Source organism: Zingiber officinale, chromosome 5B (assembly GCF_018446385.1).
Source record: "Zingiber officinale cultivar Zhangliang chromosome 5B, Zo_v1.1, whole genome shotgun sequence".
In the NCBI taxonomy this organism is placed as follows: Eukaryota; Viridiplantae; Streptophyta; class Magnoliopsida; order Zingiberales; family Zingiberaceae; genus Zingiber; species Zingiber officinale.
In genome coordinates, this window is record NC_055995.1 from 135,753,875 (window position 1) to 135,779,225 (window position 25,351).

Here is a 25,351-nt window from a genome sequence, read left to right on the forward strand (position 1 = left end):
TTAAGACTTTATGATTACAAACATAATTAATAAATGGAATTAGGAGTAATTTTAGAAGTAGTCCATAAATTTTTTATATTTGAAACCCAAGCTCAACTAATCTCGGAGGTAGACAGTCTTCTCCCTAACTAGTTCGCATTAAATTTAGAATACAACTTATGTATATTCAAAAATTGACCTCTAAAATATTCATCTCATTTAAGCTTTAAGCTCCGATATTCTTATTATATTGTTCGTTAAAATATTTTACCATTACATTACACTCATGAGGGAGTTTTACAACCCCTCTAAATATAAACCCTATGTATATATATATATAACCCATAAGCCCTATAAATTAAATTTGAAAAGTAATTATATTTTTAATATCACATATATGTCACCAACCTTAAGTACTTTTTAAAATAAATATATAACAACCCCTATAAAACCCCTACACTCGACGTCTCGACTAATGATCAAATGTATACTAATTTGTAAAAAAAAAAAAAAAAAAAACCCTACAAAAACAAATGCACCTTTGGCAAATTCGAAATGAAAGTACACCATTCGAAAAATACCATCTCCATGCATTTAAGAGAGCTTAATTAACATTATCAATTATATGCACAGACTTTGGACTTTCTAGTCGAAAGATAAATGCCCCTCTAGGTCTGACTTCATCCTCGAGTACTTTCAATATAAGAGCGGTTACAGTGTTAGTGTCTTACAATAGAAGAGAAGTACTAACTACAGGGACGGGTCCAAAATTAAAGATTGCTGGAAATTGGATGGGAAAGGGATGGGTTATAAGCACCAAAATAAAATAAACAAAGAATATATTTTTTTATGTCAAATTGTGAACTATAAAATATCGATATAATTTTTTTAATTTTTTTTAAGTGCACTGGAGCTGAGGACAATTCTATCTTAATCCGTCTCCGACATATTCATGGTGTCCCATTTACCAAACTAGGACAATCATTCAAAATTCCAATAGTAAGGTACAGTAGTGGAAGACTGTGGGAGGGAGGATCCAATAAATATACGGATGAGTTTTCCCATTCGAGCGGATATATATCATAACAATTTGTCCTTTTTTATAATTTTTATTATAAAATATAATAAAAACGAAAAATGTAAAAAAAAAAAAAAAACTAAAATATATATAAAATATAAAAAAACTTTTTAAAAATAAAAAAATGTAAAAAAAAATTAAAAATTTTAAAAAATAGAAAAAAATTTTAAAAAATGGGAAAAATAAAAAAAAACATAAAAATAGAAAAACCTAAAAAAAATTAAAAACGTAAAAAATAATAAAAAACATAAAAATATATATAAAAATAGGAAAAATATAAAAAAAAGTAAAAAAAATTTAAAAATTAAAAAAAACTAAAAAAATGAAAAAAAATATAAAAATAAAGAAAAACATGGGAAATTAAAAATTAAAAAATAGAATTAAAAAAAATAAAAATAATATATATATGATTAATTTTTTAACTAAGGGTAATATAGTAAAATATTAAACTAAGTTATTTATTAAAATCTTCAAATAAACAAATTTTTTTTACATTACCTAGGTTAACCAAACAATATTTGGTTATATTTTATTCCTCATAACTTTAGTTATGTGATTACTAACAAAGGTTATACATAATAATTTGAACCAAATATACCCTACAAATAAATCTTATTAGCACAACCGAAAACTTTAAAAAATACACTTTTGTCGCCACGTCGAGCACCCAATTTGGGCACTCATGGTAATAACGATGTGTGCACACATGATATTGTTATCCTAAACAACTGAACTAGGGGTGCTCTAGTGATGGCGTTGTTACCCATTGACTGAGGTGCCAGGTTCGAGCCCCCACCTGCGCAAGCTCTTATCAATTAAAAAGTCTCTAATTTGGGATAATGTTGACTGAGGTGCCGAGTTCGAGCATTCTTTTCAATTCTTTATTCATCAGATAGTGGTACTAAGGCTCCTCAAAAAATCTCTTCGGGGGTTTCTGGGGTATAGGGCTGCAAAGCGATGGGCCCAGTCATGTTAAAAAGTTTACCCTATCTTAGTTTCGTTCCCTCGAATGGGTCCAATGTCGTACCTGAGATTTTGATGGCCTGAGTCGAATTTTAATAAAAAGGGCCCTCTTACACCATTTTACTACTATATTAACTTAAAAAATTATCTACACTTCAAAATATAATCCTCCTTTACATGTGCGATCAAAAATTTTTAGCGAAGCTACAAAATTTACAATAAAATAAAGAGTTGAATAACATGAATATTTTAAAGTATAATAATAAATAAATATTACTAATAATCATTTGAATACAACACGTCTTGCTGTTTTAGCTGCAAAAATATCAATTAAGCTTGTATAGTCAAGATGTTCAACTATTTTTTTTTTTCAATAGATAACATCGTCAATCCATTTAATCTTTCTTATGATATGGTTGATCGAAGATATGTTTTAATTAACTTCAACTTGGAAAAGCTCCTTTCTACAGATGCCACTGTAACTGGCATGGTCAATAAAATTTTGTATGCAACATGAGTATTTGGATAACAATCATCCGTATTTTTCAGATAATTCAAAACATCTATTGCTCTTTTTGCTTCCATTGGTAAAGACTGTTTCAAGATTGATAACTCCATATACAGATCATCTCCATCAATATCTGACTTGCCATTATATCTCAATGTTTCTTCGAGATTTTTACAAGATTTCATTAGATTATCATCATTAGCAAACTTTAATCTTTCTGGATTGAACAAAAACCCAAATGTTTCTTCGTACTTTTGAAATTGTTCAAATCGAGTTTTTAGTGAAGAAATAGCTTGATCCATTAAGAAAATAAAATAATTAACTCTAAAAGATTCTTCAGCTGATTGTATCACATCTTCACTACTACTTTCATCAAATTGGCCTTATCAAATCCAAACTCTCGATACTCCTCAAAAGTAATAATAAGTCCTTTTAATTGTTTAATTGCAATATCAATATCCATATTTTCACCTTGAAGAAATTTACTCACAGTATTGATCGCATGCAACAACTTGTACCAAATTACCATGCCAAGCAAGAATTCAAAATTTTCAAGTTCATATGTTGCCAATGATTCAGCTTCACTCTTTGTTTTTGGATCTTTACTCGTTTGTGCCAAATCAAGTAAAGCATCTCTAATTTTTTATGTTTGTTCTTTTATAGCTTTCACGCTTTCAACATGACTTTCCCAACGAGTTTGTGACAATGGCTGAACTGTCAAGCCTTCTACGTGATTTTTAAAAACTTTCCAACGCTTTGTAGAAGAGGACAACAATGTATAAATACGTTGTATCACTCCAAACATAGACATAGCTTTAGAACAACAATTAGTCATATCACATAATGCCAAATTCAAACTATGACATCCACAAGGTGTATAAAAGCATTTATGATTTATTTCAAGTAATCTTTTTTTTTGCACCCCATTATATTTTCCTTTCATATTGGATCCATTGTCATACCCCTGTCCTCTTATATCATCAATATTAAGCTCGAGATCATTCAACACATTTTTTAGTTCAGTAAAAAGTCCAAATCCAGAAGTATCATCTACTTTCAAAAAAGATACCCAGTATTCTTCATCCATAACAGAGCTTGTTGAATTATCAACACAACGTATTACAAGAGACATTTGTTCCTCGTGACTTATGTCTGGAGTGCAATCTAGAATAACTAAATAATATTTTGCTTCTTTGATTTTTCTAAGAATTGCAGCTTTTACTTCATTTGCCAACATCTGAATCAGTTCATTTTGAATTTTTGGACCAAGATATGTATAATGTATCTCATGTGCTTGAATACGCCGTATGTGCTCTTGCATTATTGGATCGAACTCAGCAATCATTTCAATCATTTGCAAAAAATTACCATTATTTTCAACATAAAGCTTTTCACAATTTCCTCGATATGCTAGATTATTTTTTGCAAGTCTATAGGCAACAACAATTAACCGCTTTAATACTAATCTCCAATGCTCTTTTTCTTTATTAATTTCTATCTGAATGCTTTCATCAATTGTCTTATTTTTTTTCAATCTTTTCTCCAAATCATTCCATGTTGTCATACAACCAATATGTTCCTTACTTCCTTCATGCATTGTAAGACATCGAGTCAAATTATGTCAATCCTTGTAGCCTTCAGTAGCTAATTGACTAATTGTATTCTTGTTATTGTGATTTATGAACAACTTACAACAAAAAAAAAAAATTCTATTCAAGGAAGATGAATAAACTAGCCATTTTCTATCCTTTTTTTCTCCATTTTGCAATATTCGATTATAATGCAATGCATCAAAATGTCTACCAGCTTTATCTTTAGGAAACAAGATGCCATCAATTCTTGTTGGACCCTTTTCCACTAAAAAATCTCTTAATTTTTGATCAATTTTTTTCCATTTTCTAAGATCAACAATATTCAAATGTGAAATAAATAAATAATAAGAAGGGAAAAGAGAAAAAGTTTAAAGAATAAAAAGAAAAAGAAAAGAGAGCTAAAGAAAGATAAGGAAAAAAATTACGTGAGGGCTTTCGTCGTCGTGTGTAGTTTGGGAAGAATGTTGGATCTCGGCTATGCCAGATTGGTCCACTTCACTTCCCCTGCAGGTTCCCGACAATATAAGGACAGTAAGCATTTGGAAAAGAACGCACCCAAATAAAAAAAAGTGCAATTTGAAGTGTGAGATAGACACAACTTTGTGAGGGATATCTATCAAAAGTATATCTAATTAGAAGTAAAGAAACACTCACTAACATCCATTCAATCCATGAGGGAACAAAAGGAAGCCCTAATTAGATATAAAGAAACACTTACTACAATGACCTATTCTTGTTGCTCTCGAAACTAGCCATGAATTCAAAGACACAGCAAACGACTCTAGTTGCATTCATAACTAGTCATGAAGATTTTATGTGCTACAATTCAAGTGCAGCACAAGGGATCCTGTTCATTGCTTGTTTTTGCCAGGGAGGTTAAATCAATTAGGTCCTCCTTTACAATAACAAATGAGCATAAAATAAAATCAAAATGGTAGATTCGAGCCATAAAGCTATGCTCAAACAGATGAATAGGAAGAAAACAACAACTTACATCTAAAAAAATCATCTTAGCATATCTCCTGTTTTTTTTTTGTTTTTAGTGTAGAAGTCACTTGCAGAATTATCCAACTCCAAACAAGTACGAAGAAAGTCGAGCCACAAAATTTACAATAGATACCCAACTTAATGTAACAAATACACAAATGCGACCAGAAGAGCTCACAACTTGAAACAAACTCAAACTTAATCCAAATCTCATGGTTCAACGTAATTGGATGCCTGAACCTGACTTAAATATAAGGCAGTTAACCATGTAACTATAGAGGCTATCCACAATCCAACCAAGAACTTCTATCCAACTCCTAGCCAACATGCAGAAAGCAAAGCCAAAGATAATTTACAAGTATCAAGCAACTATTATAAACAGGTTGAAAGAATTTTTCAGTGGAAAAATGACACTTTTCTTTTTTTCCCTTTTTCTCATATTCAATTGAGACAAGAACTACAGGAGATATGAGAAAAAAAAATAATAGGACTGTTCACCCTGCTTCCTCCCTAACTCCACTGAGCCTAAAAGACATAAAATAAAAGATAGAAAAATTAATAAGAATAGCTCTTACTTGAATGATAGAAACTAATTGAATCAAATTGGATGGAATTAATAGGAATTAAGAAGCTCTGGAGCAGAGCGGTAGAAGAGAAGTAGAGAACAAGAAAAATTGAAGAGAAGTAGAGAACAAGAAAAATTAATTTTGCTTTTGTCTCCCTCTCACCTTTTTCCTTGCTTTTGTAACGGCACAAAATACACACCAATTCAAAAGCTAGCAAGAGCAGGGAAGTTGATTGAAAATAAAAACTGCACACATCAAATAGAAACTTACTAAAATGGAAGATTAATCGAAGAGGCTAGCAGGCTGCTATCGTCGACCGTGTAGAAAACTAGAAACAACCACCCTTGAAGAGGAGAGCTCACGATGAAATTAGGGCAAGCCGACAAGGATTGACACTTCGCGATGGTGAAATTAGGGCGAGGATCGGCACAATGGCACTTCGCAATAAAGAAATTAGGGTGAGGAGCAGGCGATCAACACAACGGCACTTCGCGACGGGCCGATGACGAATTTAGGGCGAGGATTATGTGATCGACAGAGATGCTCACGCACTTCACAAGTTGCGATGGAGAAATTAGGCATGGAATCAAGATGCAAGTTTCATTAAAATATAAATATAAATATTAAATTATATAACCAATTACTAATATCTGGGCCCCTCTTGAAACTGGGCCTGAGACAAGTGCCTCCTGGGCCTTACCTTAGGTCCGGGCCTGAATGGGTCTAGCGGCTAGCGCATGAGGTGTTACCACCATGAGATCTGGGGTTCGAATCTCGGCAAAGTCGAAGTAAATGCCTCCCTTATGTGTTAGTCACTATTCCAAAGGTTAGTAGCCGCCCGTGATTTACCTCCTCCGTGTTGACCCTGTAACAGGTTGGCAGGAGTGTTGAGGGTGAACATATTCACCTTTTACCATCGTGATATTGTTATCCTGTGTGTGACTGTGCATCACCGAGGTTTTTTTTTTTGCTTGGTGTTTAATTATTTAGGATTTTTAAGTGGGTTTAAGAATTAAGTTATAGTAAAAAAAAACAAAATCAAAGTGCTATATATAATAGTAAATTAGTTTTGTTTTTTTTAATCGAAAAATGCATTTTATATATTTTTTGAAAAAAAATAATTTTGTTTTTGGCAAAAATAAGAAAAAACATTCCAAATTATCAAACTGCTTCTCGTTAAAAAAACTCAAAATCAAAATCCAAAGGACGCCCAATTAAATATGTTATTCCTAGAATATCCCTTATTTAATATTATATTGTAATAGCTATTAGGGCTTCTGCAACGCATGTTAAAGTGAAATGTTAATGTCAACATGTCATCCCTTTATTGTCACTGTAGCATTAACGCGTTCAGTTCTTTGAACACATTAATGCTTACAAATTTGAAAAAAAAAATAATAATAAATAGCATTAACACGTTCGAGTGTTAAAGGCATTGCAGATGCCCTTAGATGAATTTAAAATAGGGTTATCTCTGGCTCGTTAAAAAAAAATTACCTAGGTATTTTATAATCTATAACTTGATATCAAGGAGAATTGATCTATTGTTTGTTTTTTTTCTCGGTTCATTTTGTTTTTTTTCATAGTCAATCTTTTTCATACTAAAAGTCTAACTTAAGAGTAAATGTTCTAAATCATAAAATACGATCTAGAGAATTGACCACTATATTGATTGATTGGTTTATATGGATTCCATCTGTTAAATAGATGGGATCTATTCAAATCAACTAATAAATTTTTATGATCCATCTTAAAGTGCAAATCAGAAAATCTTATCTGATTTAACCCACCTTTAATTTATGTATCTGTCCCGATCAATGTTAATAACTAGTTCAATGTGTAACAAGTAGTTGTTATAATATTATTACTTACTTTCTATGTTAATGTCACAGTTACGACTAATTATTATAATGGGTAAAAATTACTCGTGGGTGCACTCGCTACCTTGCTTTAACATGGAGCGCCGTTTTATTTCTGGCCAGATTCTGAGCTCCAGCGACCAGCCGGGAATGGGGTGGCGCAGGCGGAGTCAAGGGATGGGCACGGTCTTTGGTGAATCTGGGAAGAGTAGCCAGCTGGTTTCAACAGTTTGAAATTTGAATCTTTCCTCCCGCCAACCGGTGGTTTGAGGAAGAAAGATGGATCATGTATGTGGGCTGTGGTGTTTGGGCTTTTGGGCTTCTATTACACATGATAAAGCCCATGGCCTGATGGACAAGGGCCGCCGAGTTTAGCCTCTTCTTCTCCAGCGAGATCTTCTCGTCTCAACCCCCCAGCGGCGGCGCAACTTTCAAGGTGGAGGAGACCCTCTGCTCGGCAATCAACATGGTGACCAGCTCCCTTTTGGCGTAAGAAACCTATCGAGGGGTTCTTTGGCGGCTGGGCATGGAAGAGGAGGAGGTTTGGGGCTGCTGCTAGTTGGAGTTAGAAACGGGATGACCACTATCACTGAGTCGTCCACTACTTGCTGCCGGAGAATGTGGTGGTTTAAAGGAGCTACTGGATGATCGGAGCTTCGGCGACCTATCGGAGTTCTGTTGATTTTCACCGTAAGGTTGAGAGGGCTGAGGATGGGGGCTGATTGCTGAATGGATATCCTTGATCGATATTGGGATGATGTCGGGATGCCATGCCAAAATGGTGGAGAAGTTGTGGGTAGATGGAATCGACAATATCGAATGTGTCAGTGGAGATTTATCGTCGAATTTGTCATCCCAACGGTCCACCTAATTCCATGACCATATGTGAGGAATCAGTGGAGATTGTGGTAAAAAAAGACGAAACGCTCGCCCCCAGCGCCCTCGTTATACCCGATCCAAAGTCATCACGAGGAAGATAAATCGCAGCATCCGAGCGAGCATGTGACGAACAGGGTATAATACAGGATAAGGAATTAGTGGAGATTGATACATGCTATGATTGTGTTTGTGATTGCATCATGCATGTTTGCGATTGAGTTCTACGGTGATGTAGGTCGGTGGCCATATGCATACAGCGACCCATAGACAGTTCCATGAGTATCTCTCCCATCTGACATATGTTCAGACATGAGTAGTAGGAACTAGTGGTCTCATTGGTTCTTATATGTTTTTGATAATATATATTTACTCTTTCATTAAAAAAAAAAAAAACACTAAGTATTGGTGCAATCGATCTCAGGTCAACGTTGATCAAGTTGACTAAGCTAAGGTTAATTAAGTCAAGTTTGAGTTTCGATATTTGATCAATATATTAGTAAGATGTCAAGTAAGTCAAAGTTGATTCGGATACTTGACGATGCCAGAAGTTGCCCCGTGAGCACCTAATTTTTTTTGTACTTAATATTATAACTCAACTCATAAATTCTAAAGGCAAAACTCTAAGGGTGCGTTTGGTTCAGGGTTATTCTTGATAACCTTGGTTATCCATCCAAGGTTATCAACAAAAACCTTGTTTGGTTTAAGTATTCGATGATTCCCGAGTAATGTTCCATGCCCGACACGTCAGCAAAAGGGTCATGCAGCCCGGAATCGGAAAACCTCAGAAAACTAAGGGGGCGTTTGATACGCGCGTTTTCCATTTTCATTTTCTGGAAAACGCGCGTTTTCTAAAAAATGATGTTTGGTTTGCGTTTTTCGCGCGCGTTTTCTAAAAAATTGGCTATCGTTTTCTAGAAAAACAGAGAATGACAAAAAGTCATTTTCTGTTTTCTAGAAAACACGCGTTTTCCAGAAAATGAAAATGAAAACGGTGCAAACCAAACGCACCCTAAGGGTGCGTTTGGTTTACCCCATTTTCATTTTCATTTTCATTTCTGAAAAATGCGCGTTTATCATTTTTCAGAAAATGACTTTTCCGCGTTTTTCGTTTTCTTAGAAAACGCTCTCTCATTTTCTTAAAAATGAATGTGGAAAACGCAAACCAAACGCGCTTTCCATTTTCTCATAAAATGAAAACAGAAAACAGCGTGGAAAACACAAACCAAACGCCCCTAAGGTTTTTCTTGATTCCGGGGTTAACGAATTTTTTTACCAAAAATATCCTCCGATAAGAAAAAATATGAAAAAAAGAGAAAAATGTAAAAAAACATTTAAAAATGTTTTTAAAATTTTTTTTTTTAAAATGAATAATTTTAAAAAATAAAAAATATAAATTTTAAAAATAAAAAATTTATTTTTTTTAAAAAATAAAAATAAAAAATTTATAAAAATTTAAAAATTAAAAAAAAATAAAAATAAAATAAAATAAATAAATATTAAAATTTTAAAAATGTAAAAAAAATAAAAAATAAAAATATAAAAAATATAAAAACATAAAAAAAAACACATAAAAAATAAAAAATATATATAGGAAAAAGAAAAATAAAAAAACATAAATAGTAATAATAATAATAATAATAATATTATGTATAGTTGATTTTGTAACTGAAGGTAATACGGTAAAATATTAAACTAGGGTATTCATTAAAACCTTCAAACAAACAAGTTTTTGTTGTATTACCTAGGTTGAACCAAACAACATTTGATTATGTTTTATTCCCCATAACCTTGGTTATGTGATTACCTGGTAATCACATAACCAAGGTTATACATGATAACTTGAACCAAACGCACCCTAAATGTCTTGATCGCAAAAAAAAAAACAAAAAAAAATTTGTGCGTTGCTCAAATATAAATCATATATATATATATATATATATATATAGTCAATAGTTGTCCCATCCAGCGATTAACTAGACATCTAAAATTTGAATCATAGGTGCATTGTAGGATATTTCTTCAATAGGATGACAAACCTAAGAATATTGGCCATTTCAGATGAATAATAAGACTTGGATACCTAGTATAAAAAAAAAATATAGAACCAACAACTTTATGTTGGGGTTTCAAGATTACAAATAAAGTCTCACATTAAAAACACATGAGAAAGATCATAGGTTTATAAGCAAAAGATATTTTCATTGGCATGAGACATTTTGGATAAAACCCCAAAACAATGTCATTGTAAAGATATCTAAATTCTTTTAGTCCTAACAATTGATATCAGAGTCTGGACCGTAGAAGGTTTAACCGCCAACTATGCATAAGAGCTATGATCTAATTGAGCCGTACGAGTAGAATATTAATCTCAAACATAGAAAGTGAGAGCTCCCATGTCTAGATCAAGAGAATCAAATACCATGCAGAACACCAGACAAAAAGTCCTGGTGGACAGCTAGGAAAAGAAACTCTAGTTGGCTAGGCAAAGAAGACCTATTAAGTCAATTAGTCTGATGGATAAGGAAGTCCTCGTAGGTCGGGTAGACCCAGGGGCAAAAAATCCAGTAGGTCAGTTGGACTGAGAAGCAGGAAGACCTGATGGGTCCAAGATCAAATATTAAACAGATAGACTTTCCACTTGAGTGAGATTTTGTGGTCCTTCATTTGAGAAGGGGATTATTGAGATTGAAAAGTTGCAAACAAAGTGTACATTGAAAACACATGGGAAAAATTATAAGTTTATAAGGAAAAGATATTTCTATTTGTATGAGACCTTTTAGGTAAAGCCCCAAAACAATACAATTATGGATTATATCTAAATTCCTTCGTTCCTAATACTTTAAGCATACAACTTTAAGCTATGCTCAAAATTTATTTAGTAGGCGAATTAGAGGGAAAGGTTGTCTACCTTCAAATTAATTTGTGAAGCTTGAATACCTAGATTCACTATAGGAAACTAGTAAAATAGCGACGAATTATTAGTGATGAAATTTACTAATTTCGTCGCTAATCGGTATGTTGAAACATATGTAAATTAAAACCATACCTTTCCCCAACGTCGTCGCACTCTTCCCCTCCTCTGCTCCTCCAACACTACACTTCTCCTCTGGCGACTTCGGCAACTCCGACGAATCTTCCTTCTCCTGCTCCCTACTCTAGTGACTACTCTTTCTTTTGCTTTGACCCAACGTGTGGCCAACCTATTATGACCTTCCTCTTAATCTTTTCTCCCACGGGAGAAGCTTTTTATTTATTATTTTCAATATTATTAATCATTTATTTTTATACTTAGATGATAATTTTAGAAATATTTTGATATTTAGATGATGATTTTAGGGTTATTTTGATACTTAGATGATAATTTTTTTATTTATTTTGGTCTTTAGATGATAATTTTATGATTATTCTTCATTTAGTATTTTTAATATTTTTAATCATAATTTTAGGGTTATTTTGATACTTAGATGATAATTTTAGAGATATTTTGTTACTTAGATGATGACTTTATGGTTATTCGGATCTAATTTTTGAGTTATTTTGATACTTAGATAATAATTTTAGGGGTATTCTTCATCTAATATTTTTAGTATTTTAATCATAATGTTAGGGTTATTTTAATACTTAGATGATAATTTTAAGGATATTTTGATATTTAGATGATGACTTTAAGGTTATTTTGATGTTTAGATGATAAATTTTTAGTTATTTTGTACTTAGATGATAATTTTAGGTATTCTTCATTTAGTATTTTTAATAATAATTTTAGGATTATTTTGATACTTAGATGATGATTTTAGGAATATTTTGATATTTAGATGATGACTTTAGGGTTATTTTGATGATTATAAGAATTATTTATTAAATAATATAATTTTTTATATGTTTAATTAGATTTTATAAATATAGATAAAAGTTAGATAATAATTGAGAATCAGATTATCCCTATATATACAAATGTGTTAAATCAGTTTTTAAAGGTGACCGAGAACTATAGGATAAGTTTGAATTTATCCAAAATTCGTTGTTCATGTCGAAAGTGTGTCAATTTGTCTAAATATGAGTTGGATTATGTTTAAAGACATCTTTATAAGTGGAGATTTGACAAATTATATGAAGTCTGGAACTTTCATGGTGAAATTATTATATCATTTATTATTATAAATATTATCAATGAAAAAGAACATGATTGTAATTTTGAATAAAATGATTTTCAAGACATGTTTACTGATTTAACAAATACATGAAATATCAGCACCAGTGGGTTTCAATTAGATGATATTAATAAAAACATGAATGCAAATAATATTAAGGGAAGTTATAGCTTAATGTTTGAGGAAGCACAAAAAGAGTGTATCACATTTGTACTAATTTTTCTATATTCAATTTTTTTGTCAAGTTAATGCATGTGAAGGTGTTAAATGAATGGAGCAATAAATCTTTTGATATGTTACTTCAATTATTACAAGAGGCATTTCTTAAACCGAATATAATTTCAAATTCTCATTATGAAGCAAAAAAAAAATGTTAAAAGAGTTAGGATTGACATATGAGAAGAGAAGATACATGTATGTAAGAATGATTATATATTATTTTGGGATGAGCACAAGAATAAGGATACATGTCCAATGCGCAAGAAGTCTAGATACAAGTATGATGGGATAGATAAAAAAGAGAATGCTCAGAAAACTCTTCGATATTTTCCTTTGAAGCCCAAACATAAACGGTTATTTATGAAACATACATCAAAAATATTAAATGGCATAAAGGCAAATGGGTTGAAACAAATGGTGTATTAAGGCACCTAGCAGATAATGAATCATGGAAATAATTTGACATGTCACATAAATATTTGCTAATGATCCACGAAATATTCACTTAGGGTTGGCTACTGACTATTTTAATCCATTTGGAAATATATCAAATGCTTATAGTACATGACCTGTTATACTTATGAATTATAATTTGCCACTATGAAAAATGATGAAATCATGATACTTGATTATGTCTCTTTTAATTCTTAGGCCTAAATCACCTGGGAAACTCTCATATAATCATCGTGGAGGTTCTAAATCCTCCATTCAATATAGTTACGACGATGTAAATACTAATTTTATAGTTATCGTATATTATTTGTTGATTAAAATAGTAACACATTATTTTTTTCAGATCGATCAATCATAGAAAAAAGATTTGATTATTGTGTTTAATGAAACTCATTATAACTCGTCAAAAGGATTGATTGCAAAAAGAGCCGAAGCTGCATCTGTATACTATGATCTTATTAGTGATTCTTAACTATGCATAATTATTTTTATGATATTTTTAAAATGCTTGTTATTTCTATGATGATACAATGTGACTGAGTGATGAGAATATTCAAACATAAAAAAATACAGAAAATAATATCAATGCAGTCCAAATTATGAATAAATTTTGTGATCAGGTTTGCGATACTCAGTCTGTTGAATTGTTCCATCACATTCTTTTAAATATTTCTTCATCTTGCTTGTATTTGGTTGTTCCATGATCTTGGTGATTTGAAATACTCAGATGAGCTAAACCTTATCTATATACTCAAGATATCATCATATTATATGTTTTATTATCTTTGAAATTTGTATTGTTTTGGTGACTTAGGTATTGAAACTCTAGGCCAACACATTTGTTCTACTTTTGTACTCAATTGTTTATGTTCTATATTCACAGACATCTCCTATGAAGCATTTAGTATAGTTTGCATTATCCTGGAATGTAAAAGCCTCAAATTCATCTGTTTTTTGCATGCATGAGTATATGCACAAGTGTCATTTACTTGTGAAGGAGAATGCCGTATAACTTGATTTTGTCACTACTTTTAGCAAGATTCTTGCATATCTCAGTATGTTTATCTTTGATTCTTGAATTGAATTTTCATAAGTTGATATTTTTATTGTCAAACTATATCATATCCTCGGTACTCGTTTCGAATATATGTTACACGACTTGGAAGTAGACTAAAATTAGTTAGGCCCACTTCTTCAAACACCGCCTCATCTAAATCAACTAACATAGTATTACATGAAAAGCTTGAATCCACCGAGCACGGACTAAAATGAACAAAAGAAGAGTTAATAAACACCCGAGTTCAATTAGCAAACACCCAAGATCCGTTGACATTAATGAGATCAAGACAAGATATATTTGAACAAATTTTTAATCAGTTCGCACTTGAAGCATTACAATCCTTGATCCATAATTCTTCATCAGCTCCACCTCCTCCACCTTAGAATTTGACATTGTGAACTTATGCATTACAATCCTTGATCCATAATTTTTCATCAGCTCCACCTCCTCCACCTTCGAATTTGACATTGTGAACTTATTGTTAAAGTTATGAATTTGGATGTGAACTTTATTTTCTCGTGTTACTAGTTGTTAGAGTTGTGAACTTGATGATATTTTATGAATGTTGTGAAGTATGAGTACAAATCTGTGAATATTGTGACTTTGTTGTCAGTTATATATTTATATATAGGATGTTAATATAAATACATAAAATTATTTTTAAACAATAGTGTTAGCGACCAATTCATCGAAATTCATTGCTAACACTCGTTCTTAGCGACAAATCAATGGGAATTCGTATCTAATCCCCTATATGGTTGGGTTTTTTTTTAGTGGCTAGCAACGAATTATTTGTTATTTGCTGTGGAACTAAACTAGGATTAGCAAAGAATTTTCTATAATTTGTCGCTAATCAAGGAGGATTTAGTGACGAAAATCCACCAATTCGTCGCTAACGGGGATGGATTTAGCAGCAAAAAAAATGTGCCGATTCATTGCTAACATGGGTGAATATTAGTAGCGATTATAACCATCTACGATGTTTTATGTTATGTCGTTATCTTAGCGATGAAATCTTGGCTTTCGTCGCTAAATATGGTTTACGATAAGCCTATAGCGACGATGTTAGCGGCGAATATTTATTGTTGCTATATTCTTTTAGCGACGAAAACTGTTTTGTTAGCGACGAAATAATTCACAGCTAAATCACATATTTCCTGTAGTGATTAAAAAAAAAGTGTGCATCAAACATGAAATTAAGTACTTAGCATCCCACCTAATACCCTAGATAATGACCGCCTCTAACTTAGTAGTCAGCCTGTCTAACTCTAGCTCAATTATTTTGGGCACGATGCATGCGCACACAACTTCACAAGAATAGGATTCTATATGAATCTTTTAGTATTTAACTTTAACCCACAATTAATATAATTACCAAACCTTAATCTTTCTACCACTTTCTTCTTCTTCTTCATTACTTTTTTATTTCTACGACACCATCATAACTTACCTAAACCCTAAACGCCCATGTACGTAGCTAGCTAGGTCTGATCACTCACCTAGAGGAAAGCTTTGTCATCATCCCCCTTTTCAGGTCTAAAATGAACGATGACGCAGCCTAGCTATAATTAATTTGTCGCCCATATTTATACAATTAATTTGTCCAGATGATATACAGATATGGATGCCTCTGAGCATTTGCCATACAGATTCAGTCGAGGCTATCCACTAAATCACTGCAACAGATTTAGAAAGTTGATGTGGTGGAAGGAGGTCGACGCCGCCGCCCCTGTCAGCTGTCTCTAGCTCCCTCAACCTCAAGGAACTCATCTCGACCGACCGGACGGACGGCGACGGCGACGACGATGCCGACTTTGTCGATCGCCCTGTCTGCTGCCTTGCTCATTGGGCCAGTACTGCTAGCACATCCTGAGCACTGATCCAGAAAGAAAGAAAGAGGAGGAATATCTCTTGTAACTTTCACTATGGACAGTTGGGTTGACTCAAGTGGGCGGTGGATGTGCAAGTGAATCAGCAATGAAGCAACAAGCATGGACATGAGTCCTGTTCGTCGTGAACATGTTTGCCCATGATTGTGACTCAGGAACAGTTAGAGCTTTCCTTTTCCTAACTAAAGAAATGTCTGCAGCAGGGTCACACAGCTTTGCTTTACCCCCTTAGTAGCTTTAAAGGATTGGGAGTGAAGCCTTTACAGACGGATCGACGTTACACCACTCATGCGATATCTTCTACAGTTGGTCTCCGGGATCATGTTCCTCCTCCCTGCTCACCCTCAGCTCTATCTCCTCCATGCCATTTCCACTGCCCTGTGAGGCTGCAGTGACCGTGGGGAGGCATCGGATCCTCACTTCATTATCTTGATTCATCCATGAGAATGTTATATATATGATTTAATTAATTAGTGTGATATTTATCCTACCTAATCAATCCAACTTGACTAATCCATTTGGCACGATCGCTAGCTCAACTTGACATTTTGATTTAGCTCGATCGACAAATAGGATCGATTCAACTTTAAGGTGGTATTTGGTTGATGAATTTGGGAATGAAGGAATGAAATGATAGTAAAAGATAGTGTTTGGATTGTGGATTTAGGATTGATAATTTAATAATGACTTCTAGATTTATCGAAATAAGTTAAACTTATATAACTAGATGAGTTTTATTTTCATTTTCATTCTCATTCCATCTTACTATCAAATTCATACTCATAGTCATTCTAATCATTTAACCCAACGTCACCTTAAATTTCATAGGCTTGATCCACCAACTCATATACCTAGTATTGTTAGTCTCATTCGACTTGACTGGCTAGCTCGCTAGCACGACAAAGAGTTGCACCTAGATTTGCAAAATATAACATCTACTTATGCTATAAAATATGAAAGGATCCTTAATTTGCATGAAAGGATCCTTAATTTAGGACGAATCATTATTTCATAACTTTTGTTAATCCACAAGACAAAGGAGCAATGTGACCACATTGGAAAGCTTTAGCTTTACATGACTTTCCTTTGTGTAAAGCTTCCTTGTTCATTTATTTAATTGTTCATCTTTGCAAAAGTTGTTGCTCAATTGTTGGTTTGATCTCTTTGGCGATATTTTCTTTTAACAACGCTGTGGCATCGGTTGCTCCCTCGCCCACTATGCTTTGTTGGGGTTCCGATCCCTCGCCTTTTGTCTAAAAGAAGATCGTATAATTAGTCATCGTTTTGTCAATAATTCACTTGTGAAAATGATGAAAGTGAGCAAGTGAAGTCGATGATATTTGATGTTGTTCTGTGTTAATGCAACATTATGAGAAGAACAAGTGGGTCGCGAATTCGACCTTGCCTCTAAGGTGTCATTTGTAAGAAAACACACGCAAGGTTGGGGCAATTTGTTGGTTGGATGAACGAACCAAACGTGCTAACCCATCCAACACACACGATACTTCCCGACATGTTAAAAAAGGTTAACAATCCCCCATTCCACATCCTTGATAGAACCCTAACTTTTTTGGTGTTCTATGTCTAGTTTGAGAATGCTATCTTCTTCTCAACTTTACTTGTAGTAAACATCTTTCCTTTTATAGGTCATATCCTCAAATGTGACTAACATATTAATGAATAATATTTGCGAATGAAGTTTATATGAAGTGCTAATATATCAGACATGTAAATAAATAAATCAATTTAAAATGAATAAAGAAGCTTCTAATATTAAGTTCAATAATCAATCAAATAAGTTTTAAAATATAAATATTTTAAACAAGTAAATAATCTTGAAATAAGAACTTGATAACATCCAAACAAACTAAACTTAAATCAAACTTAATCAAACTCAAACTCGTAAAAAAGGAATCAAGCCAAATTTAAATAACTTAATTTATTTTAGGCTTGATTTTATTTAATTGAGTTATTTTATTAAACAAAATTGAATAACATAAAACTTAACTTAATTAGGTTGTTTACCGCCCTACTTGTTCAAATGTTACACAAATGTAACTATTCTACATGGAGGCTACCATAATTGAATTGTGGTTAATCTAAATTCTTTTTCTAGATGCTCTTCTTTAACTTAGATTTTTTGTAATATAATTTAAGGTAGGAATATTTTCTCTAAGATAAAAATTAATATATTAATCATTGTGTATAGTTACTAGATTGAGATATTTAACAATTATATATTTTCTTAATGAGGTTATTAGTGAGGAAAGAATCAATAGACCGACTGGCTAGAAGATCAATTTTTTCTCTTTCTCATTATGATATTTTCGCATCTAGTTTTAGGTTGTAGAGATTTATAAATTTCTCTCTGTGATCCTTTTTAGCTTTTTTTTTTCCTTACCCTTGAGCATTAAGCTCTTCATTTTTTGTCTACATTTATTCTTCATCCCCTCATCTAGGTTTCAATTCTTAGGACACTCTTTTTCCTCTTTGACGAGTCCTTTTTGTATTTTCTTTTACTTTATTCTAAAACTCTATTATATGCTAAAGTTTTTCCATCAACTATTCAATTATAGTGATTACATCTCGTGTCCTCATAGTCTGTCTATAAATTATCTGAAAGAAAATAAATCATAAAATCAATTTACAGTTGATCACAAAGTGACTAAAGGACGTGGGAGGAATTTTTTCAAAAGCATGCACCCGTGAAAAATTGATCCTTGATCAACTATTCAAGTTCAAATAGCTTGTTTCATTGGTACATGAGATGAAACCTTAGACTATTTGATCTCTTCTTCTCCTTTTTTTTTTTTTCTCGCCTTTGTGCCTAGCGTGGTTGATGTGGCGGAGACAGCAGGAGTCTGGCGAGCTTAGGACTCGATCAACGCAAAGTCATGACAAAACTTGGATCAAGCCATCCCGACTTAAGACCGAACTCAGATGATCGTTAGTAGACCGAAAGGTCGCACAGTCATAGTCTGACTTGAGCTAAGCTCGACAAGAGACTCAGCTAAAGAGGTGAGCAAGTGGCGGGAATGGTGCTAACATGTTTTTAAGGACGTGAGCAACAGCTGTGCAAGACGTAGTCGGGACAAGTTTCAAAGATGTGGGCTGAAGCACAGGAAGTACACGGAATGCCTAGTAGGTATTCTCTTCATTCTCCAAAAATAAAAAATAGATCTGTTACATTAACGATCCTTAGTACCGATCTCAGAAATATGAAAGAAGTAAATATAAATATATAGTTGTTAGACGTATGATAGAATAAATCTCATGTCATTAATTTTTAAAACTTGATCTCCTATCATTATGTCAAAAATATTATACGTGTACCATTTGCACTACGCCCTAGACCTCTCTCCACTCTGCCAATAAGTATAAAAGGGTGCCCTTACACATGAGCACAAATACGCATATAGTATATTTTTTCTATTAGTCTATTTATTTTTCATTGTCTTCCTCTCCGTCTCTTCGCAGGACCTAACTAGCGTCTAAGGGTTCCCCAAGCCTTTTCGTTGCTCGATCTGGCAGCAGCCGATCCGATAAAAAATCAATCCGATAAAGATGGATCCGATCAATAGAAACTAGTCCGACATGAGTCGACCTGATTCGCATCTAACCTACCAGAAGTGCTCTACCTCGATCGGTCAATTGCCATCGTTGAAATTGTAACCAATAATGTATTGACACGTCATTTGCTTTTACTATATTATATTCCATGAATTTTTATATTATGCCATGGAAGCCCTAAATTATCTCCAAAAGCTAGCCATGACGTGACCTTGACCCAATCCCTGCCATGGCGAGCTTAAATACCCCTCCCTGCCATGGCGAAGCTTCCCACGACCCAACCACGCCATGGCTCCCGGGATGCTCCTCTGCGGCGGCGACGGCGGCTGTGGAGGCTGGTGGCGGCGCGGCAGAGTGGTGGCGATGATGCTCGCCATAGACGCCGCCTTCGCCGTGATGAACATCATGATCAAGAAGGCGCTCGACGCCGGCACCGACCGGCTCGCCCTCATCACCTTTCGGCAGCTCGTGGCCGCCGTCGTCCTGCTGCCCGTCGCCCACTTCCGCGAGAGGTTCGCATGCGTTCAAACCGCAAGGATTATTTCTAGTTTGAATTTAATTATATTATACAAAAATAAAAATAAAAATTGAGGCAAAATTCTTAACTACCAACGCAATGCATCATCTGATATCGTCGTCGTCGTCTGATCAGGAAGATGAGACCGAAGCTGACGAAGAGCATCTGCCTGCATCTCTTCTTCAGCGCAGCGCTCGGGCAAGTAGCGTGGACTACCGATGTTCTTACTTCTTCCAGAGAAATTTTATCTTTCCACCCCTCTTCTTTACCTATTGGTTGTTTTACCCTTATGCCTTGAAGAAAACACATGTATCTTTTATTTGTATGGGGTTTTGGCTAAAGAAAATTAACAAAATATCACTCATAATTTAATTATATTTTTAAAATTAGCAAAATACTACTAATAATTTAACACTATTTTCATTATTTTACTATAAAAATTTCCCATTTAGTTACTATCAATGAAATTTTAAACGAGCATTTTTAAAAAGTATTAAACTTTTAAAAGTTTTTTAGTATAAATATTGGGTCAAATTATAATATTTTAAATTACAAGGGGAAAAGTGGAAAGCAGGGTAAAGTTTTGGGGGCGATGGCAAAATGAAAATTTTCATCCGAAGCTTGCGCAGCGAAATCTGATTCGCGATATTGTCGTTGGATTTGTGTTGCAGAGCTGCCCTGACGCAGTACCTCTTCCTCGTCGGATTGCAGTACACGTCGGCAACCTTCGCCTGCGCCTTCGCCAACATCCTTCCCGTTCTCACCTTCCTCATGGCCTTGCTCTTCCGGCATGGATCGATCTCTCATTTCTGTTGTTGTCGCTGCTGCTGCTGCTGCTCTGTTTTTGGATTTTGTTGATTTGATTTGTGTTGTTGCAGGTTGGAGACTCTGAATCTGAAGCAGGCAGCGGGGATCTTGAAGGCGGTCGGCGCAGTCGTGTGCGTCGCCGGCGCGTTGGTCCTCTCGCTGTACAAAGGCGCGACCTTGACGGCCGCCGGGGGGGATAACGGCGGAGGCGGCGCCGGCGTGTCCTACAGCTCGAGGCAGCGCGCGACGGCGACCTGCACTCTGTTCGCCGCGTGCCTCTGCTACGCCTCGTGGTTCCTGGTCCAGTCCAAGGTGGGGCAGAAGTACCCCGCGATCTACTCCGGCGCCGCCCTCACCTTCCTCATCAGCTTCCTTCAGGCGGCGGCGCTGGGCCTAGCCCTCCAGCGCGGCTTCTCCATGTGGCTCCTCAAGTCCAAACTAGCCATCGCGACGGTGCTGTACTCAGTAAGCAACAGCCAGCTCGCTACCTCCACTGCAACTCCAATCGATCGCTATCTCCATTAATTTTCTACACATCGCAGGGGGTGGTGGGATCCGGCGTAGGGTTCCTGGCCATGTCCTGGTGCGTCGAGCAACGAGGCCCTCTCTTCGCCGCCGCCTTCACTCCTCTTACCCAGATCCTCGTCGCCGTCATAGACACATCGCTTCTCCACACGCAGCTTTACTTGGGAAGGTACGTACTAATCAAACACATGCACCTCCAATCAAGCTTACTGATCCTTTCATCTCTTCGGAAAATGAAGTGTTTTGGGATCTGCTCTGGTGATCGCCGGACTATATTTCCTGCTGTGGGGGAAGAGCAAGGACGGCGATCAGACGCACAAGTGTGAAGCCAATTCAAAGGAGAGCAATGAAGAGGAGAACAAACAGCAGCAGCAGCAGCAAACAGTGTGATTCAGTGAGCAAGTGTATCATTTGAGCTGCAATTTGTAGAGGCTCTTTGTTTAATGTAATGTTCTAGCCAATCACTTTGCACATTCTTTTGAATTGCAAAGGTTTAATTAGTTAATTAACAAGTTCTTAGACAACATTTTAAGATTATATAAAGAAAAATAATAATTCTATTGTGGAGAAATTTAGGTAAGTTGGTTTTTGGAAGTTTGTCATTTGCAACTACATAAAGTTTGAAAATTGTTATTAGTACTCAACTTCAATTATTTTGACAAATCTGGATGAGATGTACAAATAGCAATAGGAACTCCTACATATACATCAGTTCAAACACTCCAAGACTATCATTTACTTAAGGCTCAACTCCTTCATTCTTTCCTTTCCAACCTCTCTAAAAACCAAATTCAGTCATGGTGAGTGAGAATCGAGCTTTGGAGAACATAATGCTTCCGCTAGGCATGGTCGCAGTTCAACTCTTCACCATGGGCATGCTCTTGCTCTCCAAAGTCATCTTGACAAGCGGCACGACAACCGTTTTCAGTCTCCTTTGCTATCGCAACGCGGTAGGGGCTCTCTTCATGGCTCCTTTCGCTATCTTTCTTGAGAGGTTTGTGCATTGCTGAATGCTCTACCATTCTCTTCTTTTTCTTTTTGGTAGGCTTTAACTAGAGAATGCTCATTAGGAAGAATATAGTAAAAATAGCTTTATATGATGACAAATATTTTCAGGAAATAAAGTGCTGAAATCATGCTTCTGAAAACTAGCTTCATAGTCTTGCAAGCAACAAATTGACACACAAGAAAACAAAACAACTTTTCAAACATCATAAGGGATTCATACACCTGTCTTGGATTTCAATTATTGCAGTAAATAATAATAGTACACTGTTTGGATAAGACTGACATTAGCAAACAAGCAAGAACATCATCTCTATTCGATCATTACACTGTTCTTAGTGGGTTTTTTTTTCTTTCTTACAGGGAGATGAAAAACAAATTGGCTTGCTCAGCTTTCTTCTGGATTTTCATCAATGCATTGTTTGGGTATATACTGTTGACGTTATCCTCTCCGATCTAAAATTACTTTAAAAAAAACAAAATATATCTGATGGTTATTCTCAATTAATTGATGCTTAACTCAGGGTGGTGATGGCAATGGGGTTGTACTACTATGCTTTAGAATACACAAGTGCTTCATATGCAGTGAATTACTTGAACTTAATCCCAATTGTCACCTTCATCATAGCAGTCATCATTGGGTAATTGTTAAAATTGTCTAATTCTTGAGTTTTTAGATAGTTTTAATCACGTTTATTTACTCATTTGTTTTGTATTTCAGATTTGAGAGATTAGAGTTAAACAGTAAAGCAGGGAAAATGAAGGTTCTTGGCACTTTGTTATCAGTAGGCGGAGCTATGGTGGTTAGTTTATACAAAGGTAAAACTTTCCACATAGGGGCCTTTCACCTTCACAGAATTGAGAGCGAGGCAAAGGCAGTCGCGGAGCGAAACATTTTTCGCGGTAGTCTCTTGCTGATAGGGAGCAATTTTAGCTTCGCATTATGGTTCATCGTGCAGGTAGTGGCAGTTCTCTACGAACACATGATCAAACAACATTTATCAAATTCACAATTGAGCTAGGGGGATTAGTTTGGCCCCCCATCATCCATGACTCCATTCTCTTGGTGTAGGTTAAAGTCTTCAAAGTGTTTCCTTCAAAGTATTGGACTACAATGCTGACTTGCTTGTTTGGAAGCCTCATGGCAATGCTCATAGGAGTAGCTCTTGACAGAGATTTAAGGCCATGGAAGTTAGATTTCAACTTAAATTTATTAACCATCTTTTACTCAGTGGGTCCCCCCCCCCCCCCCCCCCTCTTTTCTCTCTTTTTTTTCAGTTTTATTTTAAGAATATTCCGGTACCTCCTGCCAATACCGGTCATACAACAACAACTGATTGTTAATATTTTGTAGGGTATTCTAAATTCTGGATGCACATATTGCTTGATCTCATGGGCAGTCTCAAGAAGAGGTCCAACATATCCATCAGTGTTCAATCCATTATCAGTCATTTTTACAGTCATTGCTGAATCAATGTTTATGGGTGAAGAAGTCACAGTTGGAAGGTATTGATTTACAGACTTAATTGTTTTTTTAGTTAAGTTAATTAGGTGAAAATGTTTTCTATCTAAATGACATTTTTTTATTTTGTTTTTGTTTTTTGTATGTTGAAGTTTGGTGGGTGCAATTTTGATAATTGGAGGAGTTTATGCATTTCTTTGGGGGGGAACAGAAGGGCATTCTGCACTGAAGATCAGCAGTCTTCAAGATGAGCAACAGCTTGAAGATGGGCTTCCAACTTAGTCTTATTGATTGCTGCACTCACCCTTCAAATTAATTTGGAAAACCAACAACAACAATAAAAAAACAAAAAAGCAGAAGTATTTTCCCTCATGATCAGCGTCTTATAATCACTTTTGACTTTGTTTTAAGATTGTTTTTCTGGTTGTGTGTTTATAATTTATATGTTGGTATGATACGGTGATTACGATAGGGCCCCAAGTTAGATCAAGGTCTAGAAAATCGATTGACATAGCAATCAAAGTCAAGGAAGGATTAACCCTTAAAGTCAGTACAATTAATTTTCACGATGAAGAGATTATCCGACCGGCATAATAGGCTGATCGAACCATTCGGCCAAGAGATTATCCAACTGGAACAAAGGGTCAGTCGGACAACATGCCTCTTAATATGGACAAAGATCTCAAAACGAGTCAGTACTCTTCAGGACCCAGATTTCTTTAAGATAGTACAACTAAGTAACTCAATCGAATAGCTCAATCGATCGGAACTACGTTCCGATTAGACAAAAGGGGCATCCGATTTGATTGAACTCTTTTGTTGAAACCAATAAGCCAGGTCAAGGGTGAGTCCCCGATGACATTCTATATGCCCGATCGGCCAAGCGACTACCGACTAGATCATGGGAAAAACTTTGTCGGTTTGCCAGGTAAGCAGATTGCGGGTCTCTTAGCCCAACTATCTCATATTCCTTTTTGGCATTTTGTACCATGAATGACAACGAATATTTTATATGCAAGTTTTACATCAGAAGCTTCCTTTCTACTATACGCAGAGATTGCAGGTCCATTTTAGGAAAGGTATCGAAGTATCTTTATGGTCTATCCTTTCCTGGAAACGCTTTGAGATTCATGTACAAGCAAACAATAACACTATAAAAAGGGGGTCTCTATTTACAGGCACAGATACACTCACATTACGCAAAACTACGCAATTTCCACTGTTCATACTACGGTTCATCATCTTCTACCGATTACTGACTTGAGCGTCGAAGGGCCTACAT

At 35.0% G+C, this 25,351-nt stretch overlaps 2 protein-coding genes and 1 pseudogene across 2 annotated transcripts; 2 read left to right on the plus strand and 1 right to left on the minus strand.

Annotated features, from left to right (window-relative positions):
* Positions 1 to 2,303: 2,303 nt before the first annotated feature.
* Positions 2,304 to 4,140, minus strand: LOC121987096 (annotated as a pseudogene).
* A 15,871-nt stretch (positions 4,141 to 20,011) lies between these two features.
* On the plus strand, positions 20,012 to 22,107 carry LOC121986184 (WAT1-related protein At3g30340-like). Its single transcript, XM_042540017.1, has 6 exons — positions 20,012 to 20,265; positions 20,406 to 20,468; positions 20,942 to 21,058; positions 21,149 to 21,542; positions 21,620 to 21,771; positions 21,842 to 22,107. The coding sequence occupies exons 1-6, from the start codon at positions 20,042 to 20,044 to the stop codon at positions 21,990 to 21,992; spliced, it is 1,101 nt and encodes a 366-aa protein (XP_042395951.1). The 5' UTR covers positions 20,012 to 20,041; the 3' UTR covers positions 21,993 to 22,107.
* A 129-nt stretch (positions 22,108 to 22,236) lies between these two features.
* LOC121986186 (WAT1-related protein At5g64700-like) lies at positions 22,237 to 24,507 on the plus strand. Its single transcript, XM_042540018.1, has 7 exons — positions 22,237 to 22,596; positions 22,971 to 23,033; positions 23,132 to 23,248; positions 23,329 to 23,566; positions 23,680 to 23,838; positions 23,962 to 24,113; positions 24,222 to 24,507. Exons 1-7 carry the CDS (start codon positions 22,400 to 22,402, stop codon positions 24,349 to 24,351), a joined length of 1,056 nt encoding a protein of 351 aa, XP_042395952.1. The 5' UTR covers positions 22,237 to 22,399; the 3' UTR covers positions 24,352 to 24,507.
* The last annotated feature ends 844 nt before the right edge of the window (positions 24,508 to 25,351 follow it).

Bases quoted from the DNA above. Each gene is read 5' to 3' on its own strand.
- LOC121986184 (XM_042540017.1), top strand. From the start codon at position 20,042: ATGGCTCCCGGGATGCTCCTCTGCGGCGGCGACGGCGGCTGTGGAGGC. The intron at 21,059-21,148 runs GCATGGATCGAT...GTGTTGTTGCAG, and splicing joins CTCATGGCCTTGCTCTTCCG to GTTGGAGACTCTGAATCTGA. The intron at 21,543-21,619 runs GTAAGCAACAGC...TACACATCGCAG, and splicing joins TCGCGACGGTGCTGTACTCA to GGGGTGGTGGGATCCGGCGT.
- LOC121986186 (XM_042540018.1), top strand. From the start codon at position 22,400: ATGGTGAGTGAGAATCGAGCTTTGGAGAACATAATGCTTCCGCTAGGC. The intron at 22,597-22,970 runs GTTTGTGCATTG...TCTTTCTTACAG, and splicing joins TTCGCTATCTTTCTTGAGAG to GGAGATGAAAAACAAATTGG. The intron at 23,249-23,328 runs GTAATTGTTAAA...TTTGTATTTCAG, and splicing joins ATCATAGCAGTCATCATTGG to ATTTGAGAGATTAGAGTTAA.